This window comes from Dendrobium catenatum, unplaced genomic scaffold (assembly GCF_001605985.2).
Source record: "Dendrobium catenatum unplaced genomic scaffold, ASM160598v2 fragScaff_scaffold_1481, whole genome shotgun sequence".
NCBI classification, from domain to species: Eukaryota; Viridiplantae; Streptophyta; class Magnoliopsida; order Asparagales; family Orchidaceae; genus Dendrobium; species Dendrobium catenatum.
Window position 1 is genome coordinate 566,470 of NW_021319943.1, and position 23,358 is coordinate 589,827.

The window sequence follows — 23,358 nt, forward strand, 5'->3', positions numbered from 1 at the left end:
TAATCATTCATGTCAAACTAAACATAGTTCCCAACAGGTCAATTTTTTTGCATCGTCCCAGAATTGTAAGCATGAGGACATGGTATTATCAGCTGTTAAATAAAAAATTAAAATACTTTCTCACTCTCAGACGGTTGGCTTATTGTTTCTAGCATGTGCAAATGCGATAATAATACATTATAGTGTACTGATAAAATTCTTAATATAAAACTATACATAAAACAGTGCCAGCGGTTATTGAAACTGAATGAAAAGCAAAAAAATTAGTAAACGAATAGAAATCTTACTTTAACAACTTAATTATTAGATGAAATTCTAATGCATACAAGATATTACCTAAAACATATCAATCATATTAGCTTAAAGAAGAATGTTCGAACGATGCTACTATTTTAGACAACTTTGACTGAAAAATCTGAATACAAATTACATTTCAATAATAATTAAAGAGGATTGAAGATCAGTAAATCTTCTATAAGTTCACAACTAGTCTACAAAGGAAGGAATAAGATAGAACTTTTATTATTCAGAAAAGCAAATAGTACTACCATATTGCTATCTTCAGTAGAACAGATATCCTGTACACTTACCAGTTAACATTGAGAGAGTTGTAGTTTTCCCAGCTCCATTTGTTCCTAAAAATCCAAAACACTCTCCTTCATGAACTGCAAATGTCAAAGAATGAACTGCAACTTTTGCAACATGTTTTTTCCCAGCAGGGTAGACCTGATAACTCATACAGCAACATTAAAGCATTTAATAGAGACTTTAGAAGAAACATCACATTCAAGCAATACACAACACTTCAGATTTCCTGTATTGAAATGTAAAATTAATGACAAGCCTCACAAATAAGATTTTTTGAAAAAATTTTGAGTTATCATCGGAATCACATTTATAAGTACCTTTCTTAGATTGCGCAAGCAAATTATAGCATCTTCTCCAACGCCATTGAGAACTCTCTGCCTTTCAGCTGTAACATCTTCATCCTCATCGGTTATAAAGATTAAGGAATCACCAAAGGACCCCAACAGAGGCTCAGAACAGCTCTGAGACGTGTCATACTTCACATAGTGCAAAACATACCACCAAACTCTACTTGCTGTGAACTTAATTTTGTAGTGAGGTATGTATTCAAGAGAAATAGTAAGAAGAAAGTACACAATAATCTGTATCAAAAAGACAATCAGCGGGGTTAGAGCATATCATATATAAGCAGAAGAGGAATCACTAAATGATCACAAGAGAGGCACCGAATAGTAATCTGTGCCAGTAAAACAATCAGCAGGAACAAAGCATATCATACATAAGCAGAAGAGATTTGCAGAAATTGGTAAATCTACCAAACTACATATTATGCAAGTAACACTACCTGCTGGAATATACTAATACATGAACATCATCAGTATTTACCTTAACCTAAATAATTATAAATGAAAATAAACGTAATAACAAGTGTTTCGTGAGGCTCCGAAGTAAACATAATGAAACTGGTGACAAGGAAATCTGCTAACTGCAAAATTGTGGTTAACGAAAATTAAAACCATTTTTGAATCCATAAAATAATAACTTTAGCCGTTGAGAATCAGGCAAACATATTTAGAGTATCCACAACCGTCCACAGTAATCAGACGAATGCAGATCAATATAACAGGTGTTCCATTGTCAACAATGTTAATTACAAAGAAAATCTGAAATTTATATCAAGTATTAAACCAACTTGAATTGCCCTCTCAAAATCCACCATATTCATATATTTTATCTTGGAAAGAAATTTCAAGCTTGACTTGGGTAATTTCCGTTCTATTCTTTAAATTATATCCCATTTGTTGGGAAAATTAAGCACCACCACATTCACCCTCAGAGAATTAACAAAAGCAACATGGAAACAATGCAACTGCAATCCAGACATAGAACATGATAAACCTTGAAGAAGTAATAACATGAGCAGGAGATGATTACTTTGCATATTTAAAAAGAAAAAATACAAGACAGAAAATTACATACATAAACGGTGTAAACAAGCGAGAAAAAAATGAGCAAGGGCACTTACATGGACATATATCAATTAATATATTTTTGAGAACCACAAAGTTACATTCATCAGGCAAATTGGGTAGCCGATATTGCACTTCGTAGAGATTTTGCTTTTTGAGGACTGATATTCATGGTTCGAGACTTCTCAATTTGGCAGGATGCTTCTTAAGGATTGTTTATAATTATTTTAATTTTATTTTTTATTTTATAAATTTTAAAATGTTTAACATCATCTTAATAGGAATAGGATTACTGATGAGGACATCAGATTTCGACATGTGTACCATCGCCGGAGACGCAGATCGACAGCTACGATCCAGAGCCTTTATTTCTGATTTACTTGTATTTTATTTATGCTTGTATTTTTATTTTTTTCTAGTTTGCACCTGAGGGCATTGAGTCACTTATGTAGCCCTGAAGGCATTTGTGTCATGTTAGTTTTATTTTTATCTTGGCCTATTTAAAGGAGGCCTCATGCATTGTATGGGATGATGAACTGATGAATGAAATTTTCTTATGGTTGATCTCTTTGCGAGTTCATGTGAGTTCCAAGATCTCTTTGTGAGTTCTTGAGGAAGCGGTACCAAAAGTTTGTAGCTATCCGAATTTTTCCCCACTTCCATCTTCTTCTTTCACTACCTAACCTAAGCCTCTCCATCCACCCAACTCCCACTGCCATAGGAGTTCCATCCGCCGGCCTCCCTTGGACAGCCTAGCCACCGGCGGCCCTTCCAACCCCACGGCCAGCTGCCAGCCCGCCGAGTCCAACCAGCCACCCTTGCCGCCGGCTCTCCCCTTGACCAAACTCCTTTGAATTTCAAATTCCCCTAGTTTAAATCCCTTTCCTAATTAGTCTTTCTCTATTTTGGAAAGTCAATTAAAGGGAATTAAGCCAAATTTGAAATTCAAACATTTTCCCTCTCATTTTACACCTAATAAGGAAGTTATTTTAAATTTACTCAAATCTGAAATTAAAATCAGATTTGATCAAATTTAATTAATATCCTTGGGCCCCACTTTCTTAATTCTCAAGCCTCTCCTCCTCCTCATATGGCCGGCCCCTTTAATGGGCTTTCTCTCTCCCAATTTAAATTCAAAACTCCACCAATTCAGCCCCTAATTATCTCCTCAATTAACACCCCTAGCCATTAATGAATTAATTTGAAAATTCAAATTAATCTCCCTCCAAAACCACTTGAAGTTGAACTTAATTTCAGTTTTCTAATTACCCCCCCCCCACTATTCCCTTCACAAAGCGCATGTTTTATCGCCTCCGCTAAACCTAGTATTTGAATGAGTTGTGAGAGAGGCCCTTCATAATACTAATCTTATTGTTAGCATTGGAATTTCTCGTTGAAACCACTCATGTATGCAAAGTAAGACTTAGTTGACTATTTAATGATCTCAACCTCTCGCACGTGTTTAGACCAAAGCTATTTTATCACCTTATCATTTTTATTTTGTCGTTTATCATCAAGAGAAAGCTTATAATTATTGTGCTCTAAAATTTAAGCGTGCAAACTTCCTTAATTTAATCATCCATGCTAATACGTTTCACATCACTCTCTAATCTTATCTACAACTGGAACCACTCCAACCTTTTCACATACATACTCGTTTCCCATTCTATCTTTAAGAGTGAAGCCACTCATCCAACTGAGCATACTCATCTTTGTAACACTTAACTTTGTACTTCTCTTTTAACGACCAACATTCGGCGCCATAAAGCATTTTAGGTTTCACAACGATCTTATAGAATTTTCCTCTAAGTTTGAGGGCTACTTTTCTATCACACAAAAGAGCCTATGCATTTCTCTACTTTAATAATCCAACTTGAATTCTACTAATAATATCCCCAACAATTTCACCATCACTTTAAATAATAGACCCAAGATATCTAAAATGTGTACTCTTGTTAATGACTTGATCGCCCAAAGAGGCAATCCCTCCTAAAATTACACCCCATGCATTCAGTTTTAGATCTACTCAAACAAAAACCTTTAGGTTCTAAGGTTGACCTTCATAATTCAAGTTTTCTTTCAACTCCCTCTCTAGTCTTATTAACAAGAAGAATATCATCAGCAAAAAGCATGTATGAGGCAACATCCTCTTGTAAATGTCTAATAAGAACACCATGACTAAAGCAAAAAGATATAGGCTTACAACTGATCCTTGATGTAATCCAAATGAAATAGGAAAATAATTGGTCAAACCATCTTGTGTTTGAACACAAGTAACAACTCCTACATATATATTTTTAATGACTTGAATATAAGCATTATTAACTCTTTTCTTTTCTAGAACTCTCTAGAGCACTTCTCTTGGAACTTTATCATATACTTTTTCTAAATCAATAAATATCATTTATAAATCCTCTTTGTTCTCTCTATATTTCTCCATCAAACCTCTATAAATCTATAGCTTCCATAGTAGACCTACACTTTCATGAATCCAAATTGATTTTGAGAAACATTAGTAACATGTCATAAACTATATACACGCCGACACATCCTTTGCAACATTCTTAATATCACTAGTTACTTTTTTCCTCGTAACATTAACTTCCACATGCATAGTCAAAATCTTAATATCTTGAATCTTACTATCAAAATTTTTTTTGTTAGTATTCTATTTTCAGTTTCCATGCTAATCCTATATCAATATTAGACAAAGTAACTCGTTAACAAATCCTGCGAACTCTTCCATTCTGCTCTCTTGTGTAAACAGGTTTCAAGCAACAGAACATTGAATGTCTTAGCTGATTACAGGAAGAAGTGATGCTGCACCTATTTGGTTACAGAACCAAAACAATAAGAGAAAAATGGCCAAAGATGTAGATTGAAGGTGGAAGGATGGCAAGCTTTTTAATAAAAAAACTTAAGAAATGATCTTTGCCAAAGCTTAACAAATAACTTTAAGTCAATAGCATGGCGGCATGATAAAGTCTATCGAGGGAATGATGCCTCTATTAAGAAATATAGAGATGACTTAGACAAGACAGCTTTAATTAAACATAGAATGGAACAGAAAATAGCATGCCAATTAATCAAATTGAAACTAAAAGAAATGAATTTAAAGTTACCTCAACAGCTAAATAACAGAGAGAAGCACCGGTAATATTCCAGTCAAGAATTTGATGTTTTGATCCCAGTTTCATATCTTGGTGTCGCAGAGCAAGAGATGCAAGCCCATCTGCAAAGCAAAATGCTGGCGACAGCCTGAAGAAATTCTGGAAAAATACACCTTCCTTAATTATAGAAGAAACAAATGAAATATTTTGAATAAATAAGAAAAACACATACATGCTACATTCAGTCAAGTCTTGAATAGATTATTTAGCAAGTCTACAACTTAATTCAGGCTTAACAATCATTCAACTCACATTAGGCTACTCTTACCAGTTTTATGCTAAAAAAACAAGTGGCATAATCATCTACTGCTAACATGGTTTAAAAAAGCATTTGAAGCGTACGCCTCAAGGCGCGCCTCGATTCGAGGAGCAGCTTGGACATCTCGAGGCTTAAGCCTCGATGGTTTGGCCAAGGCTACAATTTTCTTCATTGAGGTGACGCCTTGAGGCATAATGTCTCGAGACAATTTGAGGCACTTCCTCGATCAATTTTACTTATTTTTTTTTAGTTATAGAGAGTCGAGAGTGCTTATTACATTTAGGGCTTCATCGGTTCTACACGAGATCTTCGACACGGACAGTAACAAGGAGTCAGAGGGGCGACTCGTGCAATATCTACACCTCTTGTGAAGAAAAGAAGTCGGACAGCAACGAAGGAAAGGAAGAAGCGCCTCAAGCAATCTCTCCGCCTCCTGTGAAGCAAAGTCAACAACGAAGGAAAGGAAGAAGCGACTCGAGCAATCTCTCCGCCTGCGAAGCAACAAAGGGGCAGAAGGAGTGACCATGCAATCTCTTCCTCCTGCGAAGCAACAAAGCCGAACAACAATGACGAAAAAGAGAAGAAGGAAACGAACCCTAGACGCCTCCTGCAAAGCAACAAAGTTGAACAGCGATGTTGGGGTCGAAGGAGCGGAAGAAGAGAGCGCGTGTCCCTCTTCTGAATTTCTTCCTTTTATTTTATTGCCTTACTGAATGATAGTTACGGGAACGAAACATTGTGTCGGTTGGCGATAACCGTCGTGAGGTGGGGTCGGCTTTGAAGGCAAGCGTGTCTGTTCTTTTTTTTTTTTTTTCAGTCAACACTAAGTGGATTAAAAAATATAGTATTAAAATGTAAGATTGGAATAGCAGTGGACTTGCTGGTATATTATATTAGTAAGCAAGGGAATCAATTAAAATCCTTCAGCCACTTCTCCTCACACCTGTCACTCTAACGAGCCAGCAGCGGGTCCCGTGCTGGGAGTTGGAGGAGGGGTTGCTACTGGCCGAAAGCAGAAAAGCATGAGCTGAGAGTGCTGCTAATACAAGCTGATGGGGAAAAATTTTCAGAAAATCAAGGTAAGGTAAATTAGGTAGATGCTATAATTAATGGCTGAAATGAGGCGTTGTTTACTTAAAATAGGTAATGTTGCTGCTGTAGGGTTGATGAAAACTATAGTTAAGGACTGCTATTGTAGTTTACTTAATGTTTACTTGCCATGTTTGCTGAACATAGTTGCTGGAATTCATTACATAGTTGTTGGAATTAAGTTAAGGAGTTCCGAAAGTAAGGTTTGCTTGATGTAGTTTGCAGAAATAAGTGAAATCAATAAGAAAAAGAAGAAGAAAAGCTGAAATTAAATCATGATTGTTGTTGCTATATGGCTGCTATATTGCCAGCTAAAGATTTGTTGAAATCTGTTAGGGAAATATTTTTGGGTTGAATGAAGAGAAGTACATTTGAGGTAAATTTATAAGATTATCATATAACTGTCTTGTTTTATTTAAATGTATCATAAATAGCAAAAATGTATGCTTTAGGTTGTTTACCCCTGGTTCTGATATGCCCAAACAATGCATAGGAAATAGCAACAATTTTATATTTACAAGTTCATATTTATAATGTTATGATAGCATTTATTTTAGTTTATTCCAGTTTATTGTTGATTCATTAAGTAATAATAATTACATTAGCATCCTATATGATTGTGAAAAGTGAATGATATGAAAAAAAAGTGAAATAAATCATATATGAGAGATAGACCCGCACAAGTAAAGGTGAAATATCTAACTAGGTAAACTACACTCAAAATTCTTAAAGTTGAAAATTCAGACCCGACATTGAATAAGAGAGTAGCTTCAATTCTAAAAGTAAGGAATTCAGACCCACTCTTGAATTAGAAAGCTGGAATGATGCAAAAAACTATAGCCATCATATGACTTGTGTAAATATATTAAACATGAACCAAGAAAGTAAGTAATGTTATGCATTTCTTATGACCAGTATGGAACTTACATGAGTTTTAAACTAATTGTAAAAAATGTTATTATTATTTCATATATATTGCTTGCGTATTTCAATGAGCTCTAGCTCATTAGTAATACTTGTACTATAGGTAAGGGGAAGGAGCCAGTGTAGTATGCATGATAGTTGACTATTCTTGTTGAGTACATATACTATTGGGTGTACAAAGAGATCTTAGTAAGAGTTGTACAAATACTTTTGGGTATGTAAGTAAATTTTAAAAGTTTTAGTAAAGATCTGTCTTTCAATTGAGATGTGAATTTTATTTGAGATATATTACATACTTCCTGTTGCTAAGTAAAAAGCTTGATATGTTAGGATATTTTGAATAGTATACTTCTTACTCCCTAGTTCGAATAGAGGTAGTTCAGAATGAGTGTTAGTAAAAAGGATGTCTGTTCAGAATCTTCTTCTCTGTTACACTCTAGATTAATTATAGGGGGTCAAAATTGGGGTGTCACAAGGTTAGAATTAATATCAAATAATTAGCTAAAGAAATTTTGTTAACTCAAAACTGAATGAAGAAAAAAGTTAGACATAAATTACAAATCTCATGAGCGATGATAAATTCCAGAGTTACAAGAACTCTAAAACATACCTTTAAGAAAGAATTAGCGGCTTTAGTTGCATTAACAAGGCCCATAATAAAGGAAATAACCATCAGAATGAGTCCACCAAGAAAGTGAACCAGCAAAATTACATTCTGCAATTAAGAGAAAGAAAGCTGAAAGATTCAAATTATTAAAAAGATTACAGAAATGTTTTACTGAAATACTAGAAATTATCTACCTGAGCAATTGAATGATCAGTAAAGAAAAATGTGAGGCAATAAGTTGAAGCAGCAACCGCAGCACCATATTCCAAAAAGATGATAACTGTTGGCATCAAACAGCCATATCCAATGAACTGACTCAGATCTACAAATGAAGCAAACATCAAGTAAGTAATGGATGACTTTAATAAAAACAGCACCAGTATTTTTCCTAATACTAGAATGCTAGTAAAGAAAGGGATTCACACTCACATGTATGCATCTACACTTTTGTGCCCCTCTTTATGTATGGATGTATATATGCACACACAAATATTTGTGTGAGAATTAAGACGAGTCCATGTTTTGACTTATTCTATGGTATAAAGTTATCAAAACATATGCAATTTTATGACCATATATATTAAGAATCTAGAACAGGGCATCTTTCTTCCTCCCTTTGCTACTTACTAGTGGGATTCTAAACCCCTACTAAGGGGGAGGAGGGAGTCAAATAAACAACTTAGCCATTGGAAAGAATTTCACCTCCATCTAATCCCATATATTTGTACAATCATGTTGGGTGAGTAATATTGCTTCATAACAATACAAACAAATAGATCACACTTCGATCAATAGTCAAATATGCACGAAAAAAATGGCCAAATTAAATCATTAAATTATTATTAGGCTATAAATCAATATGACTAATGTTATCTTTGATTAAGGGAAATGTAGCTAAAATTGTTTAGGTGTAGAATATGAACTTATTCCACATAAAATTATATAACACACCTCACGCGAAAATTATCTGGCTACCATTAGATTTAAATACAATTAAAGAAAATATGAAGTTTAACTGAAGTATGAATGGCAAAGAATGTAAACTAGGTGGATAAATGTAATATTCACCACTAAGGAGCAAAAAAAAAAACAAAAAAAAGTCAATCCCAAATTACAAGCACATATAATTAAAATTTAACTAGGTGGACAAACACCATCCTCTTCATACAGAAGCAAGGTTTAAAATTGTGTAAATAAGCCTCGAGGCGTATTTCGTCCGTGAGGCAAGGCGTAAGCCTCGAGGCGGTGCGAGGCGTAAGCCTCACGAAAGAAAAATTGTGTAAATAAAAATCTAAGGGTTTTAACAGGTAAATAATAATAAGATTCTATCATACAATAAAAACATCTAAATGACAAATGAAATTAGTGGAAAGTAAGAAAATATATGCAATAAAATCATGTCCCAAAGCACAGAACCACAAAATATTAGTCTATCAAAACCTTTCATCAAATTGCTTTTCCATACTTGTATAGTGGAGGAAAAGCCCTTTCCACTCTCGCTCCCAAAGTAAGCACCATGTTCGACCATTTCATCAAATTGCTCATGTTGTAAATGTTTGGCCGTCGTACTCTTTTTCATATAAGCTGTAATTTCCTCCTTCACGTTATCCGGAACATTCACACAATGTGCTACATTCTTATGTGAGCCGGATAAGTGTTCCATCATGCGAGTTACTCCTCCCTTCACCATCTTATCACAAAAATTGTATTTTAAATACACATGTTGATGAGGACATCGTCAGCGATTTCAACACATGTACCATCAGAGACGCCGGAGATCGACGGCCACGATCAGGAGTTTTATTTTGAGTCATTTTATGTAGTAGTTTATTTTATTTTTCAGTTTTACTGTTTTACCCTTATGGGTGGTCATTTGATATTGTAGCCCCGAGGGCATTTATGTCTTTTAGTTTTTGTTTCACTTCGACCTATTTATAGGAGGTCTTATGCATTGTATGAGATGATGAATTATTGAATGAAAAAAAAGCTTGTGCTTGCTTGATCTCTTAGTGAGTTCACGAGGGAAGCCCGAGGAGGGTGATTTGCAATACCCGTCAATCTTTGGAAGAGTCCAAGATTCGCGGTTCTTACGATCTCTTTGTGAGTTTGTTATTTTTACTTTTATCATATTTGTTTCTTCATTCCTCCATCTTCAACTTCCGGCGTTCTTCCACATCTCCACCACCACCCCACCTCCGAAATACCACCTCTAAGTCCATTCGAACTCCACATTCCCAAGCACCACCCGCCAGCCTAAGTCCCTTCTCCCACCCAACCCGACGCCAACTCCTCCCTCCCAATCCTTGCCACCGGCCCATTACCACCTCCCCAACCACCAGCCTCCCCTAAGTTCACTCACCACCGGCCTCCACTAGCCGCCGGACCCTCCACCCAATTACGTTTGAATTTTGAATTTCAAAATTCAAATCTACATTCATTACTTTCCTAATTTATCCCACTACTAATTTGGAAACTATTAACATTTGAATTCAAATCTATATTTGAATTTCAAAAGCTTTCCCTACTAGTAAACTCAAATTAGGAAACCTTCCAATTATATTAAATCTGAAATCAATCTTAGATTTAATGATAATCACTCATTAAATTCTTTCCAGACCCACATACATTGAACCTAGACTCTTTCCTCCCTTCTCTCTCCTGGCTGAAATCTTCTCGTAGCCCCACCCCATTAATTGCCCCTAAATTAATTCTCCAATCAAACACCTAATCTCCCGCAGCCTTAACTGCCTTCTCCAAGCCCCGTCCTCACGGATTTTCCCCATTCCTAAAGTTTCTACGGGCTGTCCAAATCCCTGGACAGAACATGCATGCTGTCCAGAAATCCTAGACAACTCCATTGCCGTCCAGGAAAAGTTCAGCTGCTATCATGAACTAATTCCAGAATTCAGGAAAGATTCTAGTGGCTGTCCCGAACTTTTGAACCAGGAAAACTGCTCTCCTGCCCATTTGGAATTGGTCCATTGCTGCCCAGAATATCCCCAGTCACTATCCAGAAGTATCATGCTCACTAGTCAACCCGTGGATTAACCGCCTCCGGCTACTTCTCCAACGGACTACACTGTGGGCGCCATTTGTCTCCTAGTGGCATCGCTCGGTTTGCTCTCAATCTTCCTCCGTTAAAGCTCCACCGTCAAGGGCGTGAGTGAGGGACCCAAGGTGAAGAGTTCTATTTGTTAACCATGGATTATTGTTTCTCACCATAACATTACTCTCTATTTATATGTTGTCAATTTGATATTATCCCGTTAATCTAGTTGTAATCGCATGCCTTACATAATTTCGACTAGAGAATTCTGAAAACCTAACTTGGGTAAGCATTAATTCTATAACTAGCAAAGTTTTAATAATCTTATATTAAAATTCCCCATGCAGTTCTTGTTTCTATGCATATGTTTCACATCACATGTATTCTCACCGTCTCCTACATCAACTTGCACACTGTATTTCCAAGAAGGGCCACGCCGCAATGACGTATTTACCTTTTCCTTGCCTCTAACCATGTTTCCTAATGCACAAATGCGAAAACAAAAAAAAAATCTCAAAAAATAAAAAACCCTAGATTTTCTTTCACTTGAAAAATCTTTCGTTGAACTAAAAAAATACCTAAAATTGGTTGTGGACTTCTCCTAGAGGGCGGTCGGACACTTCAAGATCGCCGGAGTGAGGCGGCGTCGGCGGTAGAAGCGGCGGGAAGGGAGGCCGAGCGGACGTCGTGCGGAAGAGGTCGTGGGCCTGTGGCTTTTTTTGTCTGCTCGGTTTCGGGTAGGCTGATATGAGAGGGGAGGAAGAAAGCTTATTTCATTTATACATAAGTGTGCGGGTCCCGGTTATTAGAGGCGCGCGCCTCACACTGAATTGCGCAATTCAGCTTCAGAGCCGCGCCTCACAATGAAAGAGGCGTACGCCTCACGAAGAGCAAAAAATGCTTAAGCAATGAGGTGAATTTGCCCAGAATTGTGCAGAGGCGTGCCTCTGATTGCGCAATTTTAAACTATGTAAAAAAGAAAAAAAAACCTTTAGCTTCATCTTGAGGAAACACTAATCAAGGAAAATTCATATAACCTTTATTATTATATCTTCACTTAGAAACCCTTTGGGCACCCATCTTTTCATTGTTTGATAAATTAAGTTTCTAACCAATTTTCCAATGAGTGACAAAAAATCATATTCCCGTTTTTTCACCTTTGGTGCCAGATGATTTATGTCCTTTATTGACGATTTCACTGATGTTTTGACTAAAAGCCAAAAAGTGATTTAAATATCATCTTACTCATCCTTTTCAACAAGGAAAACAAAAAAATAAGATTAAGCCTTTATTCCTCTACGTGGGGTCAGCTACATAAATCTTTTTTCTCCATTTTGTCCTATTAAAAAATCAAATTCTCATTTAAATCTAATAAGCAAATGTCATTTCAAATACTTTATAACCAAATCCTTTTAGGTCTACCTCTACATTTCTTAATATATGTCATATCTAATACATCTACTGATGTAAGCACAAGTGTAAGAAAACTGAAACAAAGAGAACAATGAATAAAAATCAAACCAGACTCTATTCAAATAATAGCAATTATCTAAAACAATCAAAATCCGACAAAGAAAACACGAAGATACTTCAAATAAAATAACGCTATCCTCAGACAACTCTCAGAGCGGGTTCCTCACATGCATCGAAATGTAGGTTAAATAAGATAAGTGCATAGGGCTAGCAAACCGATGATCCACCACTGCAAGATCGTCCAATTCTTCCAACAAATGCTTCAAAGTCAACCAACAAACACTACCAAAGCTCGAGAAGAAGGATACATATGGAGTGGTACTTGCGGAGAGACGAAAGAGGTTAGAAGCCAAGACGAAGGGTGGAAAGAGCTCGCAAGATTTCCAGAGGAGGTGGAGAAGAAGAATGGAACAAGCTCGCAAGCTTTTCCAATAACCCGCGGGTCAATAGCAAATTTGCTCACAATAATCAACTCCTCTTTCTTCACAAAACCTCTCATATTTATAGGTAAGAAAGGAGAATGCCAACAACCACTTTATTGAATTTCCACAAGAACCCAAGCATCATAAGTCACGAATTTCCCCATTGCTTTTCACGGAAAAATAGTCCAGTCAAAGAATCGAAGAGGCAGCCACGGAACCAAGGCGTCAAAATGCACGGAAAGGCCCCCAGCTCGGAAAAACCAACAGCCAGCCGGAAACCCAAGGAGAAAAGGCACGGAATTAATCCAGCACAGGAAGCCCAAACACAGTCACGGATTCCCAAGATACAAGGGAATATTTTAAAGAAGAAAGGGGAAGGAGAAGGGACAAGTCCACTCCAAAAATTGAATCCAACTTATGAGCTTACCTTTAGAACATTAATGAGCTACTAATGAGCTAGCAACAAATGAGCTCAATTCCAACCTTCTCCATACATCACCATAGGCCCCAAAACCGTGGACCATAAGCCAAACCGTGAACAAGCAGCAACCAAGGACCAATCGAGCCAGCAAACCAAAGGTCTACCAAGCCCCACGCACAACCTACCATGTTCATTGGATGCTTTCCCATCATTGGATAGCTAAAAAAGAAAAGAACATAAAACATACTAATGTTCAAATAAAAATAAAAATACAGAAATATTTGATAGCATCATCTACTCTCCTAATCAAGTCATTAGAAAGCCAACATTTTATGAGATCAAACCATCTCTAAACTTATCCACCACTGGTATTACTTCAACCTTTCGCATATATACTAGTTTGACATTTTGTCTCCGAGTGTAAAGCCACTCATCCACCGAAGCATCCTTATCTTTGAAACACTTAATTTTATGCTTGTCTTTTAATGGCCAACATTTTGTGCCCTAAATAATTGCAGGTCTCACCACCATCTTAAAGAATTTTCCCATAAGTTTGAGGGGAACTTTTTTATTACACAATAGGCTCGATGCATTCTTCCACTTCAACCATCCAACTTGAATTCTACTAAAAATATTCACATCTATTTCATCATAACTTTGAACAATAGACCCAAGATATCTAAAACGTGTACTTGTTTTAATGACTTGATAGCCCAAAATCACAATCCCACACTAGACCTATAATTATTAAAAGTGCACTTGATGTATTCAATTTTAGATCTACTGAAACGGAAACCTTTAAACTATAAGGTTGACCTCAACAATTTAAATTTTCCTTCAACTCCCTCTCTAGTCTTATCAACAAGAAGTATAATATCAGCAAAAAGCATATGCAGGGTACATCCTCTTGCAAATGTCTAGTAAGAGCATCCAAGACCAGAGCAAAAAGATATGGGCTTAAAGCCGATCCTTAATATAATCCAACTAAAATAGGAAAATACTTGGTCAAACCACCTTGAGTTTTGACTTGAATATATCCTTAATGACTTGATATAAGCATAATTAACTCCTTTCTTTTTTAGAACTCTCCATGGTGCTTCTTTTAGAACTTTATCATATTCTTTCTTTAAATAAATAAATATCACATGAAGATCCTCCTTATTCTCTTTATACTATTCCATCAAAACTCACAACAAATGCATATCTTCCATGGTAAAACCTACCAAAAATGAATTAAATTTATTTTGAGAAATATTAGTATCATGTCGTAATCTATTTTCAATTGCTCTATCCCATAGTTTTAAAGAATGACACATTAACTTAATTCCTCAATAATTTGCACTCTTGTGCAACAATTTTACTCTTAAAAATAAGAACCAACACAATCCTTCACTCATTTGACATCTTTTTAGTCTTCAAAATAATATTAAAAACCTTAAATTAAGCCAAGAAATTCTTTCATCCCCTAAACATTTTCATGCCTCTATTGGAATATCATAAGATCCAACTATATATATATATAGTATGTTATGATCACTAAAGTCAATCTTATTATTACAATCTTAATTGAATAACTTGTCAAAATATTTCATCCCCATAGGTTGAATATCATTTTCTAATAAAAAGACATTTTTAATCTTTATCCTTAATGTACTTCACTTGAATTAGATCCTTATTTTCTAAACTTTTACGTCTTAACCAATTTTTATAACAAAGCTTCTTATTTTTTATCTTTTATTGCACATTTTGATTCAACCACCAACTATTTTTATTATTATAAGTTTTTCTTTTTGATACTTCAAATACATACTTTGCAACATTTTTAATATCATTAGCTTTTTTTTTCACAAAACATTAGCTTTTTCAAGCACAATCAAAATTTTGAAATCTTGAATCTTATTCTCAAAAATATTTTTATTTGCTAAGATAATACTCAACATGAGATACAAACAAAATTAAGATCATAGATTATTTATAAAAAAATATAACTTGGAAAGCCGCCATACTGATAATTTATGTTGGAGATATTATCATGAAAGGTAATGACTTGAAAAAAATTAATAATTAAAAAAAAAACTAAAAGAACTTGAAGTCAAAGAAGTTTAACACTTTCGATATATAATTTTCATATTATTAAAAACAAACAAACAAACATAACATATAGGTTGAAAGATATATGTAAGTTAATATTTAAACTTTTTTAAAGCTCCATGAATTTTAAAATCTCATATTAGAGAATGATGGGTAGACTGATCTATTTATTTTATACCATACCTAATATTGCCTATGTCATTGGTGTGCTGATCAATTCACGCACAAAATTAAAGAATCCTACCTTAAGTCGATATATAAAATTCTACAATATTTAAAGGGAACACTGGGCAAAGAAATTTTATCAAACGAGCTAGAGGATTTGAGCATGCTCATCCATTGTCACTTCATGTTTGCTCTTAGCTTGAGAATCTATTAATTTACCTCAGGATCCCGAGTCTATTATACCTATCCCTAGTAGCCTTATAGATATGGCTTCTAAATCTTCTGTAAATAAAAGAATAGTTTTTTAACTCTATAGTCATGGTTATTCTGCCTCTCTATCCCATCAGTGAAGACAAAGACAGATGGTCATGAGATTACATAGTTTTGAGGGGGCCAATATGAGTTATAATGTTCTCATTGATAAGAGATTCCATATCCTATTTAGCAGACGGGGATATATAAAATAAAATATATTGATGTTCTCTAGCTTTCATCAAGCTTCAAAAAAGGCGATTTAATTGAGATCTTATTGTCCTTTGATATTTTTCAATATTACTAGATGTTAAATCCTTTCACTTTATGCTTTATATATTTACTCTTTTGTATTTTCTGTATACTATAAAAAATGTTAATGAATTGCTCCTATTGCACTTTATAAGAAAAAGGTGGACGATTTTAGTCTTAAAACATACACAGATGCAAATAATCCAAAATCAATGGTTGATTGGTCAGCTTCAAAATATTGCATATATTTAGAAAAAAACATCACAACTTGGAAATAAAATAAAATAAAATGTGGAAGCAAGATCTAGCACAGAAATTGAATTTAAATCTATGGAACTAAAGTATATAAATTGTTATGGCTAAAAATTGCTTAGAAAATTTAAATGTTAAATGGAAGGGTTCTAGGAAGCTTCATTATGATATCAAGTCAGCCATAAATCATATTACTTATAATCTCAAACAACATAACTGTACAAAGAATATTAAACTTAATAGGCCTGAGCTCTATCTAACTCTATGAAGGTTACCCACAGACTAGATGATGACCTTACGAAGATATATGATTTGGATTTGATACAATCTACTATTTTATAATGACTAATATGTCTAGACATCCATAAATAATAACTGATATATTGTAAGATTATGATAAGGTATAATATACAAATTAATGAATAATAAGTATAGTTATGATATAATTAATCTTGAGAAATGGACCAAAATGATCCCTTGACTCTTTACAAAAGACCAAAATGTTCCTCAACTATATTAAAGGACCATTTTGGTCCCTCAACTCTTTAAAAATAAACCAAAATAATCCCACCATACGATTATTTTGATTCTTTTTGAAGGATTTGAGAGACCAAAATAGTCCTTGAATATAGTTGGGGATCATTTTGACGTTTCATAAAAAGTTAAGGGACCCTTTTGGTCCTTTTCCCAATTAATATTAGTACACTTGACTAGTATAGTGCATACAATAGTTGGAAACTTGGCATTTTTTTTACACTTCAACACAATTACCTTATCGGTAAGTTATGCCATTATGTAACCAAATTCATTTAATAATCATAATATGTAATGCCACTACACTAGCCTATGATCATACTTTATTCCTATCCAGTTCATGATTAAAATATTGTTTTATTTCTTTTCCTTGAGTATTTCAATTATATATTAGAAATATTTATCATATCGCACTTTATAGCTCACTAGATTTTATTGGATTTCTGTTAGTTCAGAGTTGTGTTGGACATGTAGGTTCTAATTGTCCGGTGATTGAATTTATCACCACTCTCCCATGATGGATTGCGCTGGAGATTCAATCAATCGAATTGCACCTATAACTATCATATTCTATACTCGACCAAGAGGTGTCATATAGGGCATGATATTCATGTCATTACAATGATGACTATGATTACGTTGATCATTATCATTTAAGATTACATAAATTATTTTCTTCATGTTTATGACAATGATGATACCTCTACTCATCATCAAGGATTTCAAAAATTTTTACAAAGGCCTTATCCTTTAGTCCCATGCAATTCCTTACATAGGTGATAGGTCTCATATGTTCATTTGGCCTCCCAAAATTCAAAACCTTCTTTTGTTTATTCACTTGTGACAAAACTTTACGTTCCTTCTCTCCATGACAATTCTTCTTGATACATCGTCAAAAAATTATCTTGATCGAGCACGAATCTCAAGGCAAAATCAAGTTGGAAACTTCCGAAATTAAAATTAGGAGCATCCGATCTCCAATTTCAGCAAACTTACAGTCGAACTGAGCGTCTCGGAAATACGAACCCAACAACACCAAATTCGACCCAATTCGAGTCCAAATCGGTCCAAATCAAGGACCCAAAGTGCTGTTGGAAGGTTCAAACCGCAATTTGGATTACCAAACGATTTCCAAACAAAACAAGCCTATACTCGAATCGAGCGGCTCGACGAGCCGAATCCAACCAGCCCAAGATCACTGAATTCCGACATCACTAAGACATTCAAATATCCATCAAACAATTCATGACCAAGGGATTCAACATCGACCGTCCATCCAACCACTCCCAAATTGCCCTTGATCCTCCATCTATTTATGGGCCATGCCATTCCCAAAATCTATAAATAGAGCTCCATCTCCTCTTGAGAGGGGACCCCGAAACCTAAGGAAAAAAGAGAGAGATCAGAGATCGCTCTTGCTTCCTAGCCTCCTCGACCACCGCCGGAGTTTCGCCGGACCACTGTCGGAGTTCCGTCGAACCACCACTGCTCCGCCAACACCGGACTTTCGCCGGACCACCACTGGACGCCATGTGCTTCGCCGGACCATCGCCTAATGCCGTTGCTTCGCCGAACCACCACCTGACGCCCTGTGCTCCGCCGGACCCCACACTCCGCCGGACCACCGTCTGACGCCCTACGCTCCTCTGAACCACCACTTTAGGCCCCACTTTTGCCAGACCGCCGTCAGAGGCCCTCACCTTTGTCAGACCTCCACCCGAGGCCCTCGTCTTCGCCAGATCATTACCTAAGGCCCAAATTTCTGTCAGAACATCCTCTGAGGCCCGAAGCTCTGTCAAACCATTACCAGACACCCGGATTTCTATCGTACAATTGTTTCTTGTAATCTGATCGCCCTCAAAGGCGAGTCAACCCATTGTAACCGACTCAAATTCTAGTGGAATCATTTTCAACTGGGCTAGACCCCGTGGTTTTTCCCCTTTCAAGGGGTTTCCACGTAAAAAATCTTGTGTTCTTTGTGTGTGAGCTGGATATCCGTACAAAGCTAAGACGTACAATTAAAACTCTATCGCCACGTATATTCTAGCCCGCAACACTTCTTAAGAAGAAGTTCATGATCATAGGCATCTTATAGATGTTGAATTTATGATGATCAATATACTTACACAAATCTTTTTTATGATAAATTAGATTTTGAGTATAGTTATGATATGCTCGTATTTGTGTTTACCATCGTGCCTATGATTGATCATTAGTTAGTATCAAATGAAATGCCTGAACCAAAGAAAATTGTTGAGCATGAGATAAATAATGTTTCATGGAGATTTTTGCATTGAGATATCTTTAGAGATATGTAAGCTAATAATTGATCTTCACAACCTTCCTAGAGATATTTCTACTCTACTTCACTTGCCCACTATCTTTGGAGACATATGCTGCTTCAAATGATTATAATTTACTTCAATTATACATATCAGTTTTATGTCACCACTGCCACTATCATTACTTAACACACTATTGATCCACGTTGCAGTTTTTATTCTACATTTCCCTCCACCAGTTTTGATATCACAGCAGCCTTCATCATCCTAAATCAACTCATTTAAGAAGAAGCTCATCTCATACATGTGTGTCAGTGGGTGCGCTCGTGCTGGAAATTCGATGTAGGTATATATAGATAGATAGAGAGAGAGAGAGAGAGAGAGAGAGATGGAGTTAAAATGTGCACCAAAAATGAAAAATAGAAATATTGCCAGTGAAGTAGGAAATAAGAAGCTGAAGAAGTCCCACGCATATGTTGATATCCAATATGCCAATACAGACACCTGATTAGAACACAGTTTAGTAAACAAACCGTTAAAATATGGAAGAAGCTATAATAAAGAATAAAATACCCCACTAATCAGCTGCTGCTGTTTGGCTTTGACTTCACGCTCCTGCAACATTTTGGTATGTTCTATCAGCAAAAAGAAAGCATCTTTCAAAAAATAATTACCAAAAAAACCATGCATAGTGTTGAAAAACCAAATATTTTAAACATTTTATGGTATTGTTTACCTTTTTGTCATAAATTGTAAGGATATCTGTAACAATTACATTGATTGATATCAATAATTAACTTATCAAATAGAAAAAATGGCCGAGAATCCTTTTTGAGGGTAGCCCCAAGAATGGATCCAGTGGAGACAGGGAGATGCTATTCAAGTATTTCTTCATGCTTTAATTAATACACGTCTTTTAAAATATAACTAGCTAAAAAATTACCTCAAGGAAAATTGAAGTTGGGCTGCCTGCATGAAACGTTTAGGTTACTGAATAAGCACACTACTTAGTAGATAATACATCACTTAAAAAAAACCACAAAACAACCATAAAATTTCATGTTATAAGGCACCTTCCATGTTTGTACTATAACAAACATCAAATTTACATTACCCAAATCACTTCAAGTCTTGTAAGTCAGACTTTATTAAGGCCATTCAGCCGAGTTCAACTTACAATTAACCCCTTAGGAAAACATTCTCCATGGGCCTACAAAGTCTCCAAGAATGATAAAACTCATGAATGTTAACAAGGATCATATGATTAAGTTGGGTCAATTATCTCTGTGACAAAGTAGACCGAAGTCAACTGCTACCCAGCATGATCAAACCATGAAATTTTGATCAAATTCATCAACTTTCTCCCAACATATGCTCGAAGCTATGGTTGATATACTTTCCTATTCCCTAAACCAAATTGCTGCTACTATAAGCTAGACATTTAGAGCCTCTTAAATGACCTCAATCAAAAAATTTCTCTTGTTATTGAGAGAGGTAATTAACCATGGGGCTCATGCTTACAGAAAAACTCAAAACAGAACCCTTTAAAATCAAAGTGAATATCTAAGTGGCGTGTTATTCGATATCCAAATAGGTTCCTGAACTTGAAACTACTAATATAATGAGTCAGGAAAAAATTTCCTGAGTCCCAATCTTGAGATCTAATTTATATAAGATATAAAGTTGACATAATCTAAAAGTAAATGGTTAAATCCACAATCTCAATCCTTAGAAAATAAGTATGTAGAGTCAGCAATGTTTCCAGTGCCATGATTCATGCAAGACAATAAAAAATAATTTGAGCATTTATTCCTACAATGGAATCATTAACTCAATCATAACCAAAAGAATTTTAAATAATCCTGGGTTCCTCAGAATAAATCAAATAACATACCATAAGTTTACCCCCTAAAATGGATTCAATTATTAGGATATCACAACCATAGTAGATCCTATCATTAAATTGCTTCAAATACTAACGAAAATTACTTCGGGCTATACACACACATGATAGAATACAACAACAACATCAAGCCTTTATCCCACTATATGTGGTCGGCTACATGAATTATTTTTCTCCATTATATCCTAAGAGTCAGATTCTCATTTACATCTAATAAAAAAAGGATTATTTCTAATACTATCTAACCAAAATTTTTAAGGTCTAACTTTACCTTTATTAAAATAGGTCAAATTTAATACATCTACTCTCCTAACCGGATCATCAGAAGACCGACATTTTATGTAACCAAACAATCTAAGGAGACTCTCTCTAATTTTATCTGCCACAACAACTACTCCAACCTTTTCACATATATACTCATTTCACATTCTATCCCTAAGAGTAAAACCACTTATCCACCCGAGCATACTCATCTGTATAACACTTAACTTGATTTTATGATTCACTTTTAATGGTCAACATTCTCCTCTATAAAGTATTGCAGGTCTCACCACCATCTTATAGAATTTTTCCCTTAAGATTGAGTGGTACTTTTCTATCATACAACAGACTCGATGCATTCATCCACTTCAACCATCCAACTTGAATTCAACTAATAATATCACCATCTATTTCACCATTATTTTAAACAATAGATATGAGATGTCTAAAATATAAACTCTTTATCACCTAAATTCACAATCTTACCGCTAGATCTATTATTACTAAAATTATATTCCATGCATTCAGTTTTAGATCTACTCAAATGAAAACCTTTAGACTCCAAAGTTTACCTCCATAATTCAAGTTTTTCTTCAACTCCCTCTCTAGTCATATTAACAAGAAAAATTATCATCAGCAAAAAGCATAAACTAGGATACATCCTCTTGTAAATGTCTAGTAAGAACATACATGACTAAAGTAAAAAGATATTGGCTTAAAGCCGATCCTTGATGTAATCCATCTGAAATAGCTACTGCATACATATCCTTAATGACTTGAATATAAGCATTATTAACTCCTTTCTTATCTATAATTCTTCAGAACACTTCTTTCAAAACTTTATCATATGATTTCTCTAAATAAATAAATATTATATATAGATCCTCCTTATTTTTCTCTATATTTCTCCATCTAACATCTCAATAAATGTATAGCTTCAATAGTAGAGCTACTCGGCATAAATCCAAATTGATTTTGAGAAACATTACTATCATGTCGTAATCTATGCTCCAATTACTCTCCCCATAATTTTAATGTATGACATACTAACTTAATTCCTCTATGAATCGCACAATCATATGCATAAACTTAATTCTTAAAAATAAGAATACACTCCACTCATCTGACATTTTTTAGTCTTCAAAATAATATTGAGAAGTTTAATAAGCCAAGAGATTCCTTTATCAATAAGCATTTTCATACCACTATTGAAATATCATCAGGTCCAACTACGTTTTCAAAATTCATTTTCCGTAAAGCCTCTCTAAATTCGATTTTACTAATACCACAACAAAAATAAAAACCTTTATTTTTATTTAGGGTGTTAAGATCAATAAATTCAAATGTATTCTCACAATCTTCATTGGAAAGTTTATCGAAATATCTCATTCACCATGTTGAATATCCTAATCTAATAAAATAACTTTTGATTTTCATCCTTAAAGCACTTCATTTGAACTAAATTGATGGGGACATCAGATCATCATGGAAAGTTTATCAGAGATGTGGCCGCCGATCTACGGCCACGATCGAGTCTTTATATTTCTGAGTCATTTGTGTATTTTATTATTCATGTATTTTGTTATTTGCTTAGGTGTGTTTTATTATTTCCCGTTGTACCTCTCTTATGGGAGTTGTCGTATGTAAGCCCAAAGGGCATTTGTGTCTTTTGTTTTGAGTCATTTGTATGAGGCTATTTAAAGCCCCACTTTGCTCTATTTTGATTAATGAATGAATGAATGATTATGAGATATTTATCCTGCATTTGTCTTCTTGGAGCTACTGAGAGAGCTTGAGAGAGAGAGAGAGAGTTAGAGATCTTGGTGGAGCCTAGGAGAGGCCACCCTTCGTACCCAACAGTCACCACCACCGGTGGCTCTTGGTTCCCCTCCCTTCTTCCACTTTCAACCCCAAGGTTACGTCCCTCACCCGAGCCCCTTTCTCCCCCTCTTGTTACC

At 35.2% G+C, this 23,358-nt stretch overlaps 1 protein-coding gene across 1 annotated transcript in view; it reads right to left on the reverse strand.

The window, feature by feature from the left end:
- Positions 1-590: 590 nt before the first annotated feature.
- LOC110108748 (ABC transporter A family member 1) overlaps positions 591-23,358 on the reverse strand; it is a gene marked incomplete at its 3' end in the record, with an annotated part of 161,446 nt that continues 138,678 nt past the window's right edge. The window contains 7 exon segments of the mRNA XM_028700260.1: positions 591-726; positions 906-1,169; positions 5,120-5,266; positions 8,050-8,154; positions 8,241-8,368; positions 19,644-19,740; positions 19,810-19,851. Coding sequence (XP_028556093.1) covers positions 591-726; positions 906-1,169; positions 5,120-5,266; positions 8,050-8,154; positions 8,241-8,368; positions 19,644-19,740; positions 19,810-19,851 — 919 coding nt within the window.